We start from the raw sequence: 22,052 nt of genomic DNA, 5'->3' as shown, positions 1-22,052 counted from the left end.
TTGTAGACATCCGTCTGGCCCAGGCTGTAGTCTTTTCCTCCAAGTGAAGACTTAGATCGAAATATGTGACTTAGCACCTTTCATAGTCCTCTAATACTTGCTGTGTCCAGTTAGTTAAACCATGGGTATTCTCTTAGGTACACATTTACCGGGATTTTCATGTTTTTTCTTGTAGGATCGTGTGACTTTTAGAAGAATCATAGTGAAAAACAATGCAAAAAAGCGGAAGATGTTTGAGTCATTTATCGAATCTGTGCCCCTTCTTAAATCACTAGAGGTAAAGTCTATTCAAATAAGACTCTATTTACTTAGATTTAAGGAACGCTCTTAAGCCCTGGTAGGGTGGCTCAGTCCATTGGAGTGTTGTCTCGTACACCAAAAGGTTGTGGGTTTGATGTCTGATCAGGGCATATACACCTAGGTTTCGGGTTTGAGGCATGTACAGAAGGCAACCGATCAATGTTTCTTTCTCACATCAATATTTCTCTCTCCCCCTCTTCTTCCTGTCTGTCTAAAATCAGTAAACATATCCTTTGGTGAGGATTAAAAAAAAAAGAATAGGAAAGCTATTAAAACTATCCTATTGCCCTGGCCAGGTAGCTCAGTTGGTTAGAGCATCATCCTGATAGTCCAGGGTTACAGGTTCGATCTCCAAGTCGGGGCACATACAAGAAGCAACCAATGAATGTATAAATATGTGGAAAAAGAAATCAGTGTCTCTCTCCGTCCCCCCATAATCAATAAATTTTTAATTAAAAACAATTCTATTGTTAGGTTTTCAAATCAAAGTATTCTAATCTATTTCTTTGTTGTATAGATGATATTTGTGACTTTGAGTTCCAGCGTTTTCCTTATCATTTGTGGGCATGTCTATTGTTTCAGGTGTCAGAACGAATGAAGATTGTGGATGTGATAGGAGAGAAGAACTATAAGGATGGAGATCGCATAATCACTCAGGTGAGGGATGGGGAGCCCCCTCCTGAAGGACTAGTGCATCACCTGTCCACTCACTCTGGGGAGCTCGTGTTTCAGATCCTAGGACACACTTCCTGCAGGGTTTTCTGAAGCCCTTTGATGTTCATCTCACTGACATGCAGATCTGTTGCCTTCATTCACCTTTCCCTGGCTTCTAGTGTTTGTTCTTTTGGATGTCATTTTCTTTTGACCCTGAGCAAGCTTCATTCATGGCTGTTAAAACCTGGGGAAGGTCAAATAGTTGTGCCTTTTACCTCTTTCTGTGTTTGGCACAGAGGTAGATTCTTAGCTAATCTAACACAAACCAGAATCTTCAGTCTCCAAAGCAACTGTCTCCTGAAAGTGCCAGGCCTTCAGGAGGTATGTCAAGAGGTACAAGAAGCCACAGTGTTTTCCAGTGTGTCTGCTCTTGAAGACAGGAGTGCTGGCTAGTGGCACAAAATGGATACAAATTAATATACTTATTATAGACTCCTTTTGATGGTGTCTCTAGACCAAGGTTTCTCAAGCAATTCCAAATGGTTTTGAGAGGAACAATGACATGAGTATTGTATTTCCAAAGCATAGTTCTGGCATCAGTGAAAAATGAATTGGTGCCCTGACTGGTGTAGCTTAGTGAGTTGGGCATCATCCCACAAAGCTAAAGGTTGTCTGTTGGATTCTGGGTCAGGGCATGTGCCTGGGTTGCAGGTTTGGTCCCACATTGGGGCACATATATATGAGAGGCATCCAATCGATGTTTCTCTCCCTCTCTTTCTCTCTACCTTCCCCTCTCTCCAAAAATAAATTAAAAAAATTTTTTTAATGAATTAGCTTCAGCTTCATTGAGTAATCAAGGAAATGCACTGAGCGTGGGCTGAGAACCAAAGGGTCGCCAATTCGATTCCCACTCAGGGCCCATGCCTGGGTCATGGCCAGATGCCCATTATGAGGTGAATGGGAGGCAACTACACATTGATGTTTCTCTCCTTTTCTTTCCCCTCTCTCTAAAAATGAATAAATAAAATCTTTTTTATTTTTATTTATTTATTTTTAAATATTTTATTTATTTATTTTTTGAGAGAGGGGAAGGGAAAGAGAGAGGGAGAGAAATATCAGTGTATGGTTGCCTTTCATGCGTCCCCTGATGGGAACTGGCCCGCAACCCAGGCATGTGCCCCGACTGAGAATTGAACCTTGATACTCTGGTTCGCAGGCCCATGCTCAATCCACTGAGCTACGCCAGCCAGGGCAATAAAATCTTTTTTTAAAAAGAGGAAATGTAAATTAAAAACCACATTTAGGAACCATTTTCATACATACTACTTTGTCCAGAAGTAGGAATCTGACCTTTTTTTTAAAAAGACTTTATTTATTTTTAAAGAGAGGAGAAGGGAGGGAAAAGGGGAAGGAGAGAAACATCAGTGTGTGGTTGCCTCTCTAGCATCCCCCCACTGGGGACATGGCCCGCAACCCAGGCATGTGCCCTGACTGGGAATTGAACAGGCATCCCTTTGGTTCACAGGCTGGCACTCAATGCACCGAGTCATACCAGCCAGGGTATGATACCAGCCAGGGTATGATACCAGCCAGGGTATGACCTTTTTTTTTTGCAATCTGACAATTTTTAAGTGATGTAGCAAGAACTTTTATTCACTGTTAATAGGAGAATAACTTAATTGAACCCCTTTGGAGAGAAATTTAATCTTAGCCTATAAAGTTCACTTTATTCTTAATCTAGAAGTTTCTTTCCTTGATATTTTCAGAGAAATGCTCTCACACCTCAGAAGAGGCCCAACCCTTACAGGCTCCTTCTCAGCCACTGCCCTCCCGCCGTCCTACCCTGACTTGCGTGGCAGTCACATGCTTGCTTCTCTTTGTAGTTCTTACCTCTTGTGTGTACACCTTAAACAATGTGGCCAAGGTTTCCTTTTTTAAAATTTCTTTCATTGGAATTAGAAAGTATATGTTTTATTTGCATCTTGCTTTTATTGCTCAATGTTCATTCACATTGTATGCAACTATAGTTTATTGGGGCGGGTATTGCTCTGTAGTATTTCGGTATATGGATATAAACAAATTCTTTGCCTTTGCACCGCTGATGGACATTTAGGATATTTCTAGGTTTTAGCTATTACAAACAGTACGTAAGTGATTATGTTGATTTGGTTTTCAAATGTTAAAGCTACCTTTTGTTGCTGACATAAAATAAACCAATTTGGCCATTATATAGTATCCTTTTTATATATTGATAAATTCAATTTGCTAGTATTTTGTTTAAGATTTTGTGTCTACCCCTGACTGGTGCGGCTCAGTGGATTGAGTGCTGGCCTGCGAACCAGAGGGTCACCAGTTCGATTCTCAGCCTAGGGCACCTGCCTGAGTTACGGGCCAGGTCCCCAGTAGGGGGCGCACAAGGAGCAACCACACATTGATGTTTCTCTGCCTCTCTTTCTCCGTCCCTTCTCCTCTCTAAAAATAAATAAAGTCTTTTTTAAAAACTAAAAAAGTAATATTTGAGCAATGCAGAAATGTATATACTATGAGTTAAAGGTTTCTTTAAAAACAAACAAAAAAAAACCAAACAAACACACCAGTCACATGCCCTGACTGGTGTGACTCTGGTTGAGTACCAGCCTGTGAATCAAAGGGTTACCAGTTCGATTCCCAATCAGGGCACATGCCTGGGTTGTGGGCCAGTTCCCCAGTGGGGACTACATGATAGGCATCCACACATTTATGTTTCTTTCCATTTCTTTCTCTCTCCCTTACTCTCTCTAAAAAATAAATAAAATCTTTTTTTTATATTTGTAGATTTTTTTACAATGTTTTTTTAAATTTTTTTTTTCAAGAGAGGGGAAGGAAAGGGAGAAAGAGTGGGAGAGAAATATCAGTGTGTGGTTGCTTCTCATGCGTCCCCTGCTGGGAACTTCCCCGCAACCCAGGCATGTGCCCTGACTGGGAATCGAACCGTGATACTCTGGTTCGCAGACCTGCGCTCAATCCACTGAGTTATGCCAGCCAGGGCAGTAAAATCTTTATTAAAAAAAAGATTTTATATCTTATGTTCCCAAGTGAGGCTTATATATACTTTTCCATTTTATAAGTAGCTTTCTCAGATTTTGATATCAAGATAATGTTAACTCATAATGTAAGTTGGAATTCAGTTCTCTTTCTAGTATCTAAAGAGTTTATATAAGGTTAGAGGTTCTCACCATGGATGGTGTGCCTCGGTGGATTGAGTGCCGGCCTGCGAATCAAAGGTCAGTGGTTTGATTGCCAGTCAGGGCACGTGCCTGGGCTGTGGGCCAGGTCCCCAACAGGGGGCGTGCGAGAGGCAACCGCACATCTATGTCTCTCTGCCTCTCTTTCTCCCATCCCTCTCTAAAAAATAAATAAATAAAATCTTTTTTTTTAAATTAGAGTTTCTTGGATATTTAATGGAACCAGTGTTTTCTTTGTGGGAAGATTTTGACTACAGATTATTTTGTTAAACTATTTAGATTTTTTATTTCATTTTTTTAAATTAAATTTTTCAGGGTGATGTTGGTTAATAAAATTATATAGCTTTTAGGTATATAATTCTACAATATATTTCATCTTTGGAGTGTTTTGGTAAGATGTCTTTTTTAGGGATTTATTCATCTCCTAAAATGCAGTGTTATTGGCATAAATTTTGTCATAGTGTTCCTATCAATGTCTTAAATATCTACAGCATCTAGAATGATGTTCCTATTGTCTTATCTATTTTTTGAGATTTTATTTATTTTTAGGAAGGAGATGGAGGGAGAAAGAGAGGGAGAGAAACATTGATGTTTGAGAGATAGATACACAGATTGGTTGCCACTCACACACCCCCAGCCAGGGACCTGGCCTGCAACCCAGGCATGTGCCCTGACTGGGAATAAAACTGGTGACCTTTTTGTTCTCAGGCTGGTGCTCAAGCCATTGAGTCACATCAGCCAGGGCTCTTTTTTAAAAAAATTCTGTTCTTTTATTTTTAGAGAGAGGGAAAGCACAGGAGAAAGAGAGAGAGAAACATTGACGTGTGGGGCTAACTTTGACTGGTCACCCTTCTCACACCAAACCCTTAACCCAGGCTTGTGCCCAGACTGGGACTCGAACTGCCAACCTTTTGTTTTGCGGGCTGATACCCAACCCACTGAGCCACACCAGTCTGGGTGATTTTTTTAGGTTTTTGGAAGAACCAACTTCTTCTTTTTAATTCTATTGGGTATTTGTTTTCTGTTTGATTACTTTCTGTCTTTACCTTATTTCCTTTCTTCTACTTTTTGTAATGTTTTTTCTATTCTCTTGAGTTAGATGCTTAGCTCTTTACTTTTCAGCCTTTCTCTTACATTATGGGCATTTTAAAACTAGAAATTTCCCTGCATCTCTGAAGATCAATGATGATCCTCAGCACTTAAGAGATTTCTACTGTAAGTCCCCTTGGACATCTGTGCTCTGACTTCGTTGCTTTTTAGCACTGACATGCCACGAGCTTGTTTCTGCAGCTCAGTTGTTTTTTACTTGTGCACTATGCCTGGGGGTGGGTGCCTTTGCATAATACAGATGTCCAGCTGGGGCCCAGATGCAGCAGAAAAAGTAGAAGCCACTGCCCATGGCAGGGGATGGTGGGATCCTAGCACGCACCTCAGCGTGTTTCTGGATGTTCTCCACACTACACGTGCTGTCTGGGCAGCCCCTGGCCAGCAGCTGTCCCTTCAGAGTTTTTTTTATTTCATCCTTTTAAGTTTATCAACACAAATTTTAATGTTTGTGTTGATTTTTTAGTTTCTTTCATGGCTCCCCATCTTTCATTAACTCCTATCATGCAGCTGTTTGTGTAATGCTAGAACTTCATGGTAATTTGGCTCTGGTGAGTGTAGGGTAGCTACCCAACATAGCAGCACCGAAACCCACAGACACCCCTTTATAAAGCTGTGGCTCTCACTCGCATGGAACAGTCATTATGTGTGGTGACCCGGCTCTAGAACACAGGAACGTCAGCCTCAGCTGTGTGCGCTGCCCACTTGGAGTACTGTATGGTGTCAAAGGGTGTGAAGCCTCATGAATGCTCAGAAGTATAGGTTCTCACTGAAGATACAAGACCCAGAAGGAGTGAGAGCATATGATTAATATTGAATTATCCAGTGTAGATGGTCATTGCTTCAGAGCTCACAGGTGAGGACTCAGAGTCTGTAGTGCGCCTGAAAGCTGCTTCTGCCCGCCTGCCTGACTCTCACCTCCTTCCAGCCTCTGCTTAAATCTCGCCTCTCTGTCAGGTGCTGCCGCTCTCTCCTCCCCGAGCCTTCCACATCTCACATTCTCTGCTCACTTGTTTTCCTGTAGCACTTGCTGCCTTCCAACCCAGAAATAACTTCTTATTATGTTGATTGTTTACAGTTTGTTCGTGCTACCGGACTATAGGTTTCACAAGGGTAGGGATATTTGTTGAATTACCTGAATGACTAGTTCAGCTAAGTGGTGTAAAGTCAAAACAAGCGAAAGAAAAGCCTGAGGTTCATAAGGATGCCATCAACCCACATCAAAGCATGTTTCTCACCAGGCAGGGCTTTTCCCACTGTCCCCCAAACAGCTGCATTTGATGATCAAGATGACCCCTGGGCCCCACTACCCAGGGGTAGCCAGGAGCCACCTTGATAGTGTCTGTAACAGCCTTGGCTACTGACCCCTTGACCTAGGTTTTGGTAGCGTTCCCACATGAGCAGTAAGAAGAGCAGTGCTCTGTGCAGCCGACAGCCTGGGCACATTCATGGAAGGAAATGTGAATGTTCCATGTTAAGAAATGAGAGAGATGTGTCAGCTGTATGGGACTGACATCCCCTGTGATCAGGATCTTCTCATTTTGTTCTGAATTCGTTAGCCATTGACTGATCTGTAGAGTTGGAAAATAAATACAAATCAGAGCTCAGGCAATGACAAAATGATCTACTTCTGTGTCTGTCTTCAATGCACATGTACCTGACCTCCTTTCCCTTTTCAGGGCGAAAAAGCTGATAGCTTTTACATTATAGAGTCCGGTGAAGTGAAGATCTTGATTAGAAGCAAGGTGAGTTTGTGTGTGATCATGCAAGTTATTCCAGGGAAGGTTCAGATGCCAGGTGTATGCACAGAAAGTAACTGTTTTAAGTAACGTGGAGCATGTTTAGTGTACCAAAACCCCCACTGTTAGGTGAGACAAAGACCCACGTTTAAGCCCGTCCACAGACAGGGATTTACTGTAGTTTACTTATGTTTGTCCCTATTGTCTTTGCCTCTGCTGTGTAATTAATGATGTGAGAAATATTGGCCTACAAGTCAGTAAAAAGATGAACATCCTAATAGAAAAATAGGGTAATTACATCATTAAAAGTACATATAGGTGTTGAATATGAAAACAGCTTCCTTTTTGGAGCATCGGGAGGGGAGGTCTGTAGGAGAGTTATCATCGTGGCTAATTATTACGGCCATTCCGTGGACTGAGAGATCTAGAAAACAGGTGACTGCAGGGGGCAGGAGTGATCCTTACCATAAATACATCATAACCAGAATTCTCTGCTTCAGCTTGTTTAAGAACATAGAGTTTGTTAAAATACTTATACCTAAAACTAAATTAACTTGGTAAGAAACCCTCTATAACCCAATATCTTGGTTAAAAGTTAAGAATAGGGAAAGAAAAAAACTGCTTATAAGATGGCTTGATTTCTAATTAAAAATAGACCTGTTTCACTTGAAACAGTAGTTTGAAACTTCTCTGCTTTTTCACTTACAGTGTTTGGACTATCGATACGTGTTTGTACGTTTTTTAGGTGCTCATTTCCACACAGCATAGTGTCGGGTGTGTGGGACAGCAGCACTGTGACACTGGGGGAGTGGGCGAGCTTGTCTGAAATGCAGACTCTGGGGCTCTGCCCTGGACCTACCAAACCAGAATTTGCACGGAACCAGAAAAGCCCCGGGGTTCTGGTCTTGGTGTGACAGGGTGGTAGAAGCTGTTCTAGTGAAGGGACCAGGGAGGCACAGGCATGTCTGTAGTCTCAGAGAGACTCCTCAGAGAGAGGAGAGGGCTGCGGGGACAGGAGAGCGCCTTGGCTGGACGTGGGCAGGTTGGTTTAAGAGCAAACAGGTCAGGGTGGAACTATGGACGGAGGAATAATCAAGCCACGTGAGCTAATGTGGCACTTCTGTTGATTTTTCTAAATAAGTCTTTAGTAAATTAATCTATCAGCCCATAATATAAAGTGATTCTTAGAGATTTCAAACTAATTCTTACTAATAAAACTCTAAATAACTTTTTACTTAAACAAGTTACTGCTTAGTTTAGTAGAGGGATTTGGTTAAAAAAAGGAAACTCTAGATATTAAATACAATATAGTACTTTACTCACCATTTTCAGTGATCTGATAAGCACAAGTTACACCCTACTTGATTTCCTCATACAGAGTTAAAACCACCGAATTTCAGGGGTGGACACTTAATTCTTCTTTTAGAAAATGTGTGGGGGGACCACTAACTTAAGAAGTAGACAATACCTGAAAAGAAAACTTGTCACTGTAAAGTTTTATCCGAGAAAGGGGTGGTCTCAGATCAAAGTAGCAGCCCAGGATTTTTACTCTTTACCTAAGAAAAGCATTGACATTATTTAGAAAGAATTAGCAAAAGATGTTTATTTCCCCTATGCCACAGAGGTCAGCATCTAACAAACTGAGAATACTCATATATAAGTATATGTATAAAATACATGTATTATTATATGTTGATATACAATGTGTTGATAATTATTAATTACATAATATATTCTATTATGTTATATATCAATATGTTATATATTACATAATACATTATAGTGATATTAATTGTGTGTTATTATTTATAATGCATTACTATAAAGTATATTATAATATATATAAATCTTCCAAAGAAAATGGCCTGCACCTTACCTTTTGATATTTAGTGATTACCTGAAAGGTGTGAGGACTCAGATGAAGTGTCAGTGGAAGCCAGCTCCTCTGATTAAACCATGTCAGAGATTAGCCCAAAGTAAATTTTGTAAGTAACTGCGTTAAGTGCACTAAGAAGGGAATCGAAGTGTGTGTGACTGGACGTGCCCAGTTGCGATTCTGGAGTCAGCTGGGCCGCCTTCTCACCCTACTCTAGACTAAGACAAACAAGGATGGTGCGAACCAGGAGGTCGAGATTGCCCGCTGCCATAAGGGGCAGTACTTTGGAGAGCTTGCACTGGTGACCAACAAACCCAGAGCTGCTTCAGCTTATGCTGTGGGAGATGTCAAATGCTTAGGTAAGAAAAATTCTTGCCCTGGTTGGTGTGGCTCAGTGGATTGGGCACCGGCCTGCGAACCAAGTGTCGCTGGTTCAATTTCCAGTCAGGGCCCATGCCTGGGTTGTGGGCCAGGTCCCTACTAGGGGGCATGTGAGAGGCAGCCACACATTGATGTTTCTCTCCCTCTCTTTCTCTTTTCCGTCCCCTCTCTCTAAAAAATAAATAGATAATTTTTTTTAAAGTTCTTTTGTCTGAATACCTTTTTTTTTTTTTTTCCTAACATTCAGTATTTTTTTGCTCATCAGCAAGCCTTGGCTTATTTCACCAACTCTTACAATTAGGCTTTGGGCAGTTGGTGTGAGTGATCAGAAATGTGTGAATATTTTCTTTTCACAAATATTTCTGAGCATTGACTAGTCTCTGAACAAGGTGGGCATATGGGCACCCTGGCGTTGTCAAAAGAGGAGGCAAGTGTCCAGGTTGTTTGGGGACAGAGAGATGGGTGCTGCTGGACTCAGAAATGTCTCAAACTGAGATGACACTGTCCTACTGTGTTCACATAGGGACATCCCTCATTTCCCCAGTTCCCAGTGTCCCGAAGTCTAAGGTCCTGTGATGTGAATGTGCACATTTAAGGAAAGGTTTGCACAGGGAAATGACTGAATTGGTACAGAATTCATTCTCTCCCTTATGTCTTTTTAACAATGCAGTTATGGATGTACAAGCCTTTGAGAGGCTTCTGGGGCCCTGCATGGACATCATGAAGAGGAACATCTCCCACTACCAGGACCAGCTGGTGAAGTTGTTTGGCTCCAGCATGGATCTGATGGAGCCTGGGCTGTAGGTGCACCACACCTCAGAGTCTTCTCAGTGTGACACCAGAACCTTCCGGTCAGCCACAGAACACACGCAGATACGACAGAACTGTTTCTTCCGTTGCCACCGCAGCTGCCATTGCTGTGGCCATGGGCATTTAGAAAACTTGAAAGTCAGCACTAAAAGATGGGTAGAGGTTCAACCTGCACCTCCACTTTGCTTCTGAAAGCCCATTATTAGACTACTTCTAATGATTATTCCAACCCAGTTTCACATCTTTGGTTCAAAATGGCATGTCTCTCCAACAATTTAAGTGCCTGATATTAAGTCCAAAGTGTAAACATCTTCCTTTCCTCTCTTGCTGCTACTATTGCTTTCGGAAGTCACCACAGGTCTGCACAAACCTATTGTGTAACTGTAGATGCCCTCCCCCGACCTTTCTCAAGGGAGGGAACATCATAGCCTTTGATCTCCTCATTTGTCCTTTGAGAAAGTCCACATTTGTTCACAATGGTAGCCTTCAGTTTTCTGTTGGAAAGTAGTGGCAGATACGATGAAGGTCTGTGGTCCTGTGGCATTGTCCTGTCTGCTGAAAGCAGCACACGTGACAGCTATCTCCAAATCTTCAGTGATGCTCAAGGGATGGGCCTGCTCGGGGCCCAGCAAGTCAGCACCCCAGGGCACACTGGTCGATCATGGGGACCCATGTGAGAGCAGGACATTTGGGTTCGGTGCATCGTTCAGGTAGCAGAGAGACGGAAGGTTTCCTGGGTTGGGGGTTTGGGATTTTGTTTTGTTTCAGTAGATTTTGTTTTGTTTAATCTGTGAAGTTTGCCTGAATGAATTGCTGTCCATTTATAAGGAGCCAGGGTTTGGGGGTGTCATCACTTTATCTGAGCCCAGTACTTTCGTGGATAATCCTGCCGTCCCTTGTGTCTGGTTGCCTCTACTGGCTGATGGCAGTGTGCGGGCGAGAGTTGTACTACAAAAAGAGCCTTTTTCTTCTGCTCCAGAGTTAGCACATAGCTGTGCTGTTGAACCATCAATTTTTAAACTCTTTGAAGAAGCAGCTATTTTTTGAAATTAGAAAATAATTCTCTAGGAATTCCCCTTGGACATATTCACATATATCAGTTTGTTAGTTGACTGAGGCATTTATCCTAATGATTAACTCTTGGTTGGTTTTCAAAATTTGGCATCATTTACAATTTTATAGACTTTACTACCAAGACCTTTCTAACTAAGATGTTAGGATATTTGGGGTTCCAATTGTTAATCCCATAAGAAAGTAATTTAGCTTCTATTTTTAAACTTTTTAAACCTTTCAATTATATCAGATAAAATTTTGATTATTTTAATTAACTAGCTATGTTTCAGAATGAAATTTTTTCTTCAGAGTGGCTTAAAATCAGATGTTAAAAGTGATACAAAAAGCAGTGTGAAATTTGCCTAAAGATAAATTTGAATGTTGTAGTTGTTTTTATTAAATGAAGAAAGAGGCCCTTTCCAATATGGTTTTTCAAACTTAGGGATTAGTAAATTCCTGAGATACTACGTGCCTGGGCTTGAGCCGTTCCTATGGCGGATAATGATGGGAGCCCACATGGTCGCCTTCCAGGGTCCACATAAGCTGGGCCCTCTGTTTTTGCCACAGACACTGTGGTCCAGAGATTTCCAGAGCAGCGACTCACCACAGCCCCGGTCAGTCCTCCCTTTTTCCTGCGTCCGCAAAGTAAAAGCAGAAGGACTCCTCAGGCTGGCTGCCCTCTGTGGCCTGCACTGCAGCGCTCGGGATTGGGAAAGGCTGTAACTGGTTCTCCAAAACAGGCAGCTGGCGCTGGGAAAGTCCGTGTGTTTTTTCCCATGATTATTCAAGATGGTTATTTTCTGTGGTGGTGTTTTATTATCAAATAAGTTAACAAAGATCTCGCACATTAGCTGACAACCCCCACACCACTTTCTTGCCAACGTAACAGGGACACACTGGGCTTCAGGAGTGACACAGAAGCCCAGCCCCCGACTATGTGAGGACTCTGTGTACACCGAGCAGAGGTGCCTTTTGCACCTGCGCCCCGTCACGCCGGCATCACTAGGGCTGGCTGTGGACTCCATGCCAGAGTCACTCCCGAAGGCTGCCCCCCTGCCCATCCCAGGTCAGTCTTCCCCTTCAGAGTCCTCTCTGACACCCCAACTCACTGATGGTTGGTGTCTTACAGAGTAGAATTCACCAGATGTAAGTGCTCCTGCTCTAGTTACAGGTTGATGCATGGATGATCAGCCTAGCCTCTCACTGCATACAGGGCCCCTTAGGGGTCTGGCTTGAAGGAGGGAGACTTTAAAGGGACCAGTGTGACTGAAATAGGACATAGCCATTTCCAAAGTGCCAGGAGTCTGACAGTGTTCCAAGTCTGAGTGCAGCATGGGGAGTCACAGGTGGCGGCCACGTCCGACTCGGGCGGTGGTGTTCGTGCTGTGCCAGGGAAGCCCTGCACTGATGGTAGCGCCTCACGGGGTGGAGCTTGTGTTGGAAAGCGACCTTTCGGTCATTGATTTGGATGGTGGAGAACGTTCTGAGAGCTGTGAGGTCCAAGTTCAGTATTGCCCTTCCTTCTGACCCCAGTGTATCACATTCACTCTCTTCGGGTTATATTCTCTGAAAGAAGGATTCATATGTTCTGACCTCTTAGTCAATAGTCCTTACGTATGATTGTTATAGATGCTCAGAAATGCAGGTGGAGCTTTTCTTGTAGCAGTTTAATGAGTGAACTCGGCAGCAAAGTGGCCAAGAAATGGTTCTCCGGCCAGGAGGATTCATGCTCGCCCTCTTACCGCCCAGATGCTCTGCTCACAATGGTAGCATGGTCAGCGAGTGCCGCCGGCACCCAGCAGCACCCTGGGCACGCACCATTTCCATGTCTTGTCAAGTGCGCAGACCACCCTCTCACACTTAGAAAAATCGAAAGGGCATTTTTGCACAGAGAAGAAGAAAAGAGACCCATGAATGTCATCTTTTATCTTTTGTTTTCAGTTGGCTGATGTTGGAATTTTTGTTCTTGACATGCACTTGTAAACCAATCTTGCCAAGATACAAGTCATTTTGGTTTTTTACTGTAATTACCTCTTGTCCCTCCTGTCTTGACTGCTGACGTTCCTCGATGATTCTAATGTCTATTTTATGGAAAGCGGCCTTCCCGTGGGTTTCCTTTTACACACTGCAGGGCTATCTTTATACTTAAAAAAAATTTTTTTTAAAGAATATTGTCACTAACCTCATGGGAGATTTGCAGAAAACCATTTAACCCACCTTGAGCAACAGGTAGATTTCTCATTGTTTTCTTCAGCTCGTTGTAATAAAAAATCTAATTCAGCATTATTGTGCTACCTCAAAGGTAAAAATGTTTTAAGGTCTTGTTTTGGTCCTGAGTTCTATACATAGTGTTTGAAATGTCTTTCAATTGGAGTTATTTTTAAGTCACTGGGAAGAATCTTATTTTAACCTGTTTTACACTTGTGTTTTAATCTCCGAATAAGTGATCCTTGCTCTGTAGTATTGAACGTATGATGATGTCATTGTTTGCCATAAACAAGGTTGGGTTTTTTTAAAGGAAACTCTAGGGTTTGGCTTTGCTTTTGGTTAATAAAGGCTGACAAATCATGTCCGACTTTGCGGTGCAGCCTTGTGTCACGATTACTCTTTCACAGCGGGACTTCAGGCCATCACGCCGCTCATTTGGCAGACACGGGTGTGAGTTCTTAGAAATCAGAGATGAGGCCTGAGCATGTGCATTAGTTAGGGTTCTCCAAAGGAACAGAACCAGTGCGGGGCAGGGGGGCAGGCGGGGCGGTATGTGTAAAGAAATTTATTAAAGAATTGGCTTCGGAGTGAGTTAGCACTCTGTAGACCCAGGAGAGCTAATGGTTTAATTCCAGTCCAGGTTTGAAGGCCTGAGACCCAAAAGAGCCAATAATAGTGTAGGCAGGCTCAAGGTCCAGGAAGAGCCAATGTCCCAGTTCAAGGCAAGTCAGACACGAAAATTCCCTCTTACCTGGGGGAGAGTCCGCTTCTGTCCTATTCAGGCCTTCAGCTGATGGGATGGCATTATGAGGGCAGTCTGCTGTACCTCAGTCTGTTGATTTAAATGTTAATATCAGCCTTATGGAAACTCCCAAAATAATGCTTGATCAAATATCTGGGTACCCCATGGCCTAGTTAGGTTGACACATGAAATTAACCACAGCCCTGGCTGGTGTATCTCAGTGGACTGAGTGTGGGCCTGCGAACCAAAGGATCGTGGTTCGATTCCCAGTCAGAGCACATGCCTGGGTTGCAGGCCGGTTCCCTGCGGGGGACTCACAAGAGGCAACCACACATTGATGTTTCTCTCCCTCTCTCCTTCCCTTCCCCTCTAAAGATAAATAAATAAAATCTTAAAAAAAAAACAACCAAGAAATTAACCACAGCTTTAGGTTGGGAGATGGTGTGCAAGGGCATCCAGTATATCCCTCGCCAAGAAAGATACACTCACCAGTGAAGCCCAACAGAACTCATCTGCTCTCTGACAGTATTACTTGTCATTTCCGTCTCTGTAACACGGCCACCAGAAATAGCAATGACTCTGTGATAACCCACTGTACCTACAGTTTCAAGTGACCACAGGGAGGTCCTTCTACAATAACACCAGGTTCCAGTTTGCTCTTGCCTTCACCTGGCAGTTACAAACAGTCAAGTAAGGAGTGAACATACAAAATAGGCACGTGGGGCCCAAGGAACTGGTCACTGAACCCTCAGACCCAAACCAGCCTTGTTTCAAGAATTTAAAAATTAAAAATTTTTAAAAATATTTTTTAAATATTTTATTTATTTATTTTTAGAGAGAGGGGAAGGGAAGGAGAAAGAGTGGGAGAGAAACATCAATGTGTGGTTGTTTCTCATGTGCCCCCCACTGGGGACCTGGCCTGCAACCCAGGCATGTGCCCTGACTGGGAATCGAATTTTTTAATTTTTAAAAAATATCCCACCGGCCCTGGCTGGTGTGGCTCAGTGGATTGAGTGCTGGCCTGAGAACCAAAGGGTCTCTGGTTTGATTCCCAGTCAGGACACAGGCCTGGGTTGTGGGCCAGGTCCCCAGTTGGGGGCACATGATAGGCAACCACACACTGATGTTTCTCCCCCTCTCTTTCTCCCTCCCTTCTCTCCTTTAAAAATAAATAAATAATCTTAAAAAATTAAATATGGTAAACCTTTGTAGTTTTGGTGGTGGTATTGCTATAAACAGCTAAGAAATGCCAGGACATCATCAAGACCATATTGTCCACAGTCTCTGCCCTGAAGAGTGAACGTCACGTGAGGACTTTGCTTTCTGTGTACGTTGTAACAGAAAGCTGGATATGGTAGCTTTGTCCTTTCAAAGTTACCTGAATATTTCCCCTGTATCCTCGGTGGTCTTATTGCATCAATTTCATAAGAACAGAGTTAAAAAGTATTACTTATATTGTTAAGGAAACGGAGGTCGTTTCACAAGGCGTCTTGTTAAGTATAAATTTTGCTTCCTTTACCCACCCTCCCCATCATAGATGATGGCCAGCGATACGTAGTTACCTGATTTTGAGATATGCAGATAACCAGGTGTGTCCAGCATTTTGGCATCTCTGGGCCACACGTTAAATACACAAACATTAACAAAAATAAAACAATCTCAATGTTTAAAGTAAACTTACAATTTTGTGTTGGGCCACACGTGAGTCACAGGTTGGACACCCCTGATTGTAGACTGTTAACCAGGAACATACCGAATAATCAGTTGTGAATTCACATAAGTATTATCCAAGTTCTGAATTAGAATGTCAGAAAGTGGGTCAGACTCAGCTCATTTGTTTAGTGAACAAAACTTGGTGACCTGCTGTGGACTTTCCCAACACTGTTTAAACCCGAGGCCTTAGCAGGACTAGCGGTACCGAGGTCCGCTGGGCCCGTCTGGGCCTGTCCTGGACCTGGCCTCAGGCGTTGAAGGCCGCAGCCCCGGCCTGCTACGTTAAGGACGGTCATGCTTGCAGTGGTTGTTGTTGCCCTTGGTCATGCTGCTGTTCTCCATGTGGGCTGCCACTGCCTCTTGGTAAAGTGAGTGGCTTTTATTGTTGTTATAAACGTTTATTGAAAGAGCCACGCACTCAATTATTTATACAGGGGGACTCCCCCCAAATGGAATTGTCTCCTAGAGGGCTGGCCCCTTGTAGTACAGACTGCCCCAGCTAGGAGAGTGTTCTAGGAACCCGTCTGGATCAGTGCACCAGCTGGCATTGCTGTGAGAGGCTGTGTTGGGCTTCAGTGGATTTTATTTTTAAGACTCTTTCAATGCATTTGCCCATTTCATGACGGGTCATCTACTAGCGCACCTGCCCACACTGCATTGAGTGTTCGATTTTTGACCAAAAACAGCACAACCCCTGTGCCCCACCCTCCCTGTTCTGATCTCAAAAAACAGCAGAAGCACTAGAAGGCATCAAAATTGAGGAGCTCTAAAACTTCTGAGCAGTGGAAAAAAGTCTCTATAGGTGTATTGCATCAAACGGAGAGCACTTTGGCAGTGACGGAAGTTTAAACATGTAAGAATAAATACCCTTTAATACATAAATTCCTGGGTTTTGGGGGGTTGCGTCTCATATGCAGTTTGCGATAGAGGCTGTGTGGCCTGTGAACCCTTTGTTGATGTCTGTCCTGAAGAGACTTGAAGTCCCCGTCATGAAGATTAAGTGCAACCAGCTTGAAAAAGCAGTATTTGCCTTTGTGATTGACGTGAGCACTTCACTGACAGTCATAAGTTACTCTGGCTTTGATAACATCCCCCTTTAAAAAAAGGTTTTATTTATTCTGAGGAGGAAGGGAGAGAGAAAGATAGGGGGACCCCCTCCATGAGGGGTCGTAGGCTGGCACTCGATCCACTGAGCCACACCAGCCAGGGTGATAACAAGCCTTTAAAAGCATGCAGGTTGTGTATTCTGCCATCCAATCAACCAAATCTCCGGCGGGATGAAATTTGCTGGTAATTCGAGTGTATCGTTCTTGGCAACCCCTACCCAAAACAAGGCAGCAAACTCCATGTTCCCTTTCACCTCCTCCCTCCGCGTCCTCCAACTCCATTGCTGTGGTCATGGCTGCAGTTGGCAGGACCCAGGGTATGTTTCTCCAGCCCGAATACTTTGCACGGGGCTTCTTAATAGTGAGTGTCTTGAACACACAAGTGTGCAGTGTCCCACGCTGCTCTGGCTGGCATCACACGATTCTGGTAAGAGAAGCCTCGAAGGAGCTGTGGAAGAAAGACTAGAGTTCAGATTTGAAGGAAGCTCCCCCTCCAGGTAAGGGCTCCTCAGAAAGTGTCATCTTCACATGAGCCATTCGAAACATCATGATGAAGTTTGGCCACAGATGCCTTCCTGGACTAGGTTGCCTTCTTTGATGACATATGCGAAGAATAAAAATTTTCTTCAAGTGTCTTTTTTTTTCAGGTGGCATTTCGACTCCTTCCTCTCTGACTTCTTTCCAACCTTCATTGATCCTGTGGGCAGTTCTTTCTGTTTTATAAAACCAGTTCTAAAAGACCATCTGGATTGTCTGTAAGTACACAGAGTGAGGCCGGGCCCAGCCCGTTCGTGGACTTCGGAGCTACAGGGGCTGTAAAGGAGGTTGGCCAGCTAAAGAGTGAAACCGAAGGGGGCTGGGACTCTAAGAAAGCCAGCAGGAGTTGACAGTTCCTCATCAGTCAGTCCATTCTGACAGGTTACAAGAATGAGCCCTGGTCAGGTGGCTCGGTTGGAGCATCATCCCATACACCAAAAAGTTGCAGGTTCGATCCCTGGTCAGGGCACATATCTAGGCTGTGAGTTCAATCCCCAGTCAGGGTGCATACAGGAGGCTACCAATGGATGTTTCTCTGTCTCTCCCTTCCTCTCTGTCTAAAATCAATATCCAGTCCAAGGGTGAAGATGTAAATAAATAAATAAATAAAAGAATGGGCATTTGAAACAGTAGCAGCTAAAATGCCCATGGCCTTCTTGGCCATGGCCCACCCCTTCTCTGCAGAACTGCACTGAGCCAAGAGTCAAAAGTCACTGTGTATCCTGCTGGAAGCCAAGATCCAGCAGTCTCCTTTCTGGCCAGATCCTCCAATGCCCAGAATGAGGAAGCAGGGGTGTGCAATTGGGTTTTTTTCCCTAGTAAATAGGTAAAAAGGGAAAAGCTGAAGTCCAGACCCACCAGATAAGCAAACCAGCACTTCCCAGCATAACATCCGAGTGTGGTTAAACTAGACATTTTCATTCCGAAAACGAAAGACCCGAGCGCAAAGGAACATGTACAGCACACACCACCAAGCCTTGTCGTTACCCCAGTCTGGGAAGAGGGAGGAGCAGGGTACCCGAAGCTGGGTTTTGGGCCTGCAGGGCAGGAGGGAAGAGGCCTTTGGGGCAGATGTGCATCGGTCCCTGGCAAGTCAAAGTAGCTCAGGAGCTACACTGACCCTGGGGTCCTTTCCTAGAGCTGTGCAGCTGGCATCATGCCCAGGGCAAGGAACGAGGCTTGGATGTGCCTGGGAACCAGCCTGGACCCCAGACGAGGGGCCGTCCCCCAAGCAGCTCTGGAAGCCAGGGTGTCGCCCCAGCCTGGATGGAGCTGGTGGGTGGACAGCATGTGACCCCACCCCCACCCCCACCCTTAACTCCAGGCCACCATGGTGGTTGAACACACAAAACCCCCACATCTGCCCTGCCTCAGAATTCAAGATAGTTTCACCCAACTGACAGGGCCTCCTTCCTGAGTCCCATAGCTGGAGCCTTGTCCGGGGCCTCTTTTTGGCTTGCTCCTCTGTAAACAAGGAGCTGGGGTTATGGTCAGGTACCACACAGCCTCCCACCCACCCTTGGCTTTGCCTGCTGGCATTGGGCCCAGCGGGATTTCAGCCCAGCCCCTCACCTGCCTGGGCTGGACTGAGGCTCAACTACGTATAGTAGGGGGCTCGGATCCAGTGGCTGGTGTGGTCTCCCTCGTGCTCGCTTCAGGCTGGGCATCTTTGGCTCACAACAAAAGCAGCCTCACTCCCAGATAGAAGGCCTCACAACTGAGAACCGGGGTAGGTTACCCTCATCCCTGAAAAGTGGGCAGAGCTGGTTTTCTAACCCAGGGGCAAGCCCCCAGTCCAGGGCCTGGTTTCCCATGTGCAGACAAAGGTACAGGAAGAGTGCTGAGGCCAGGCGGGCTCTCCAGCACGAAGGGAATCTCCCTTCCCAGAGTGCCCCTGGAGCTCTTCGCTGCCAGATAGAGCCAGGAACAGGGTGTGCTTTGAACCGCCTCCACCCTGGCCCTAACTTAAGGATCCTTTTCTTGGTAATTTTCCTGCCTTTTGTTTCAGAAGAAAAGAAATCTTAGGAATGATTTGCAGTCAGCCCCTCCTTGTGGGCGTGGATGGCGGGAGTCTCGGGGGCATCCGGGGTCGCCCCTATCCTGGTCGGAACATCTTGTTCTCTGCATGGATCTGCACGTCCAACCGTTGGACAGGGCGCTGGGTGCGCCGGGAGAACTCCAGGCCAGAGAGGGTGGGGTTGAGCAAGTACAGCCAGCTCTATTTAAGGAACAGGCAGGGGAGGTGATCCATGGGGAGACATGCAGATCCCAGACAATTGTACTCACCCCTGCCCCCACCATTCTCCCCCACCAGCCCCCTCCCCCAGCTCTGCACCTGGCAGGACAAGGTGCAACGAGGGGGCAGCAGCTGCTCACAGACAGGAGCCGGGGCCTCCACTCCCCGGTCCAATTCTTGCCTGCTCCACCTTGGGATGACCACTTTTGCCCCTGCCCACTTCTGCCTGAGGCCAGGTTACTCACATCCCTGACACCAGCTCTCCACTCAGTACCTCCCTTCACCTTCAGGCCCCTGGCAGGGCTTGCTGCATGGCCCTCACCCTGTCCTCCAACCCCTTGCACCCCTGCACCCCTCAGCAATGGCCTCCCTCGCCTGGTCTTTAGGGATAAAACAGAAGCAATGGACCAGAAACTCCAAGCTCCTCCTGCTCCCCACATCCGCCTGGAGCCCCTGTTCTCCCGTCATGGCCAAAAGCCTTGAGTCTGGCCTGCAGTTGCCTCCTCATCTCCCAGTTTCACCACAGCCTTCCCAGTGACTTCCACGGGCAGAGCCAGGATACCCTCTGGCTCACTGGAGTCTCAGCCAAATTCACGGTGAACTCCTCCCCCGGCTTTAAGGACCCCCCTTCCCAGGAACATCCCGTTCTGGTTTTCTTCCCGCCTCAGTTGTGGTTGCCAGCTTTCACCAAGGCTGCAGTTAAATGTGGGAGTGAACCAGGACTCCCTCTAGGTTCTCCTGGCCCCTCAACCCCCTCCCTCTGCAGGGGCATCCAACCTTTTGGCGTCTCTGGGCCACACTGAAAGAATCATCATCTCAGGTCACACATGAAATGCACAAACACTAATGAAAACTGATGAGAAAAAAAGAGGTTTCAAGTAAATGAATGATTTTGTTTTGGGCTTTATTCATAGCCATCCTGGGTTGCCTGTGGCCTGCAGGTCTTGGGTTGGACACCCTGTCTAGAGATTTGGTCAGGGACAGCAGGGCTTTGGGGGTTATCCCCATGCGGCTCACTCCCTTTGGGACACCGCTCTGAGTTTCGTATTCAGTCCCCCCTTGTCCCTCCCCCATCTCTGTGCTCCCTTGGGAACCTTCTGCAAAGTTTGCTTTTCTTTCCTTTTTTTAATTAAAAAAAATGCTTTAACTGTGGAATATCATAACAAATACAGAAAGATGCGTAACACAAAGACATTCCACTCCACGATGCCTCAGGGGTCAAACACAGAATGACTCAGAGGAAGCACAACGTCAGCCCCTGTGGTGGTCCACAGTCTTCCTCCTGCTCTGCCCTGAGTTTTCAGGTCAGGTGCTCAGGACCTCCTGGGTTTTTTTGATCATTTCCTCACCTGAACATGCCTCTCTGAAAAGTCACTTTCTTCACGCAGCTAGACACCTGTAATTAAACGCGTAAACTCATTAAATGAGTAGAACTCCTTCTAACTGCTGGGCTTTAGCACCGTCGTTTCTCTTCCGCTTTTGCTTACCCCCACCTATTCCTTCTCTGGCCATCGTTCTCTGGAACCCATCCATGGTTATGAGATCTACGTTCCCTATGTTTCTTCTTGCTTCTAATTCATAGACGTATATGCACAATTACACAGTGGTTTGTCTTTGCTGACTACACTTAGATCATTTTATACACACTTTTGGGCATCTGATTTTTCTCACTCTTCCCAGTTCTGTGTCAGGCCCTCCAAATCAGGTGCCGTTATTCCAATTCCTTCTTTTTTATGGTGACATAAGACCTGTCCACACTCTTGTTGATACTTCTCCCTTAAAAGGAAGGACCTAATTTCCCTTTCCTTAGATATAGCCTGGACTTGGTGACTTTGCTCCTAACAAATAGAATGAGGCAGAAATAACACTGGGGCTTCCGTATCTAGGTGACAAAGATAACGCAACTCCCACTTGGCTTCCTCTCTCTCTCTCTCTCTCTCTCTCTCTCTCTCGGGACAATCATCCTTGGACTCTTGCCACCACGTTGTAAGGGCACATGAAGTGACCAGATGTGGGTGTTCGGCCCCAGCTAAAGCCCCATCTGACAGCCAGCGCCCAGTTGCCTGACTTAAGTGAGGAGACTTCAGAGAACTCCAGCCCCAGCATTCAAGTTCTTCGGATGGATGCAGCAGAGAAGAGCAGTCTCCATGGAGCCCTGCCCAAAGACAGAGCTGTGTGCAAAATACATGTTACTGTTTTAAGCCACTAGATTTAGATAATGTGTCACACAACACGCTAACCCAAACAGTAGGAAGGTAACCAAAATGTCTCCAACTATGTCCTTTTGGATGGAGTCATTGTTTCACCACAGCACATGATACAGCAATAAATATCCCGGACCATTTAGCTCACATGTTGAATCCATTCTT

General features: G+C 45.1%; 1 protein-coding gene across 1 annotated transcript in view; it reads left to right on the top strand.

Moving 5' to 3' along the window:
- The window catches only part of PRKAR2A (protein kinase cAMP-dependent type II regulatory subunit alpha), a 47,952-nt gene extending 34,236 nt beyond the window's left edge, over positions 1-13,716 (top strand). The window contains exons 7-11 of the mRNA XM_037128429.2: positions 176-277; positions 883-957; positions 6,962-7,027; positions 9,115-9,256; positions 9,949-13,716. Coding sequence (XP_036984324.2) covers positions 176-277; positions 883-957; positions 6,962-7,027; positions 9,115-9,256; positions 9,949-10,082 — 519 coding nt within the window. The 3' untranslated portion in view covers positions 10,083-13,716. The remainder of the gene's footprint in view (positions 1-175; positions 278-882; positions 958-6,961; positions 7,028-9,114; positions 9,257-9,948) is intronic.
- The last annotated feature ends 8,336 nt before the right edge of the window (positions 13,717-22,052 follow it).

This window comes from Artibeus jamaicensis, unplaced genomic scaffold (assembly GCF_021234435.1).
Source record: "Artibeus jamaicensis isolate MK-2021 breed Jamaican fruit bat unplaced genomic scaffold, CSHL_Jam_final contig_519, whole genome shotgun sequence".
NCBI lineage: Eukaryota > Metazoa > Chordata > Mammalia > Chiroptera > Phyllostomidae > Artibeus > Artibeus jamaicensis.
Note: the sequence above shows the minus strand (reverse complement) of the source record. Positions and strands in the feature narration are given on the sequence as shown.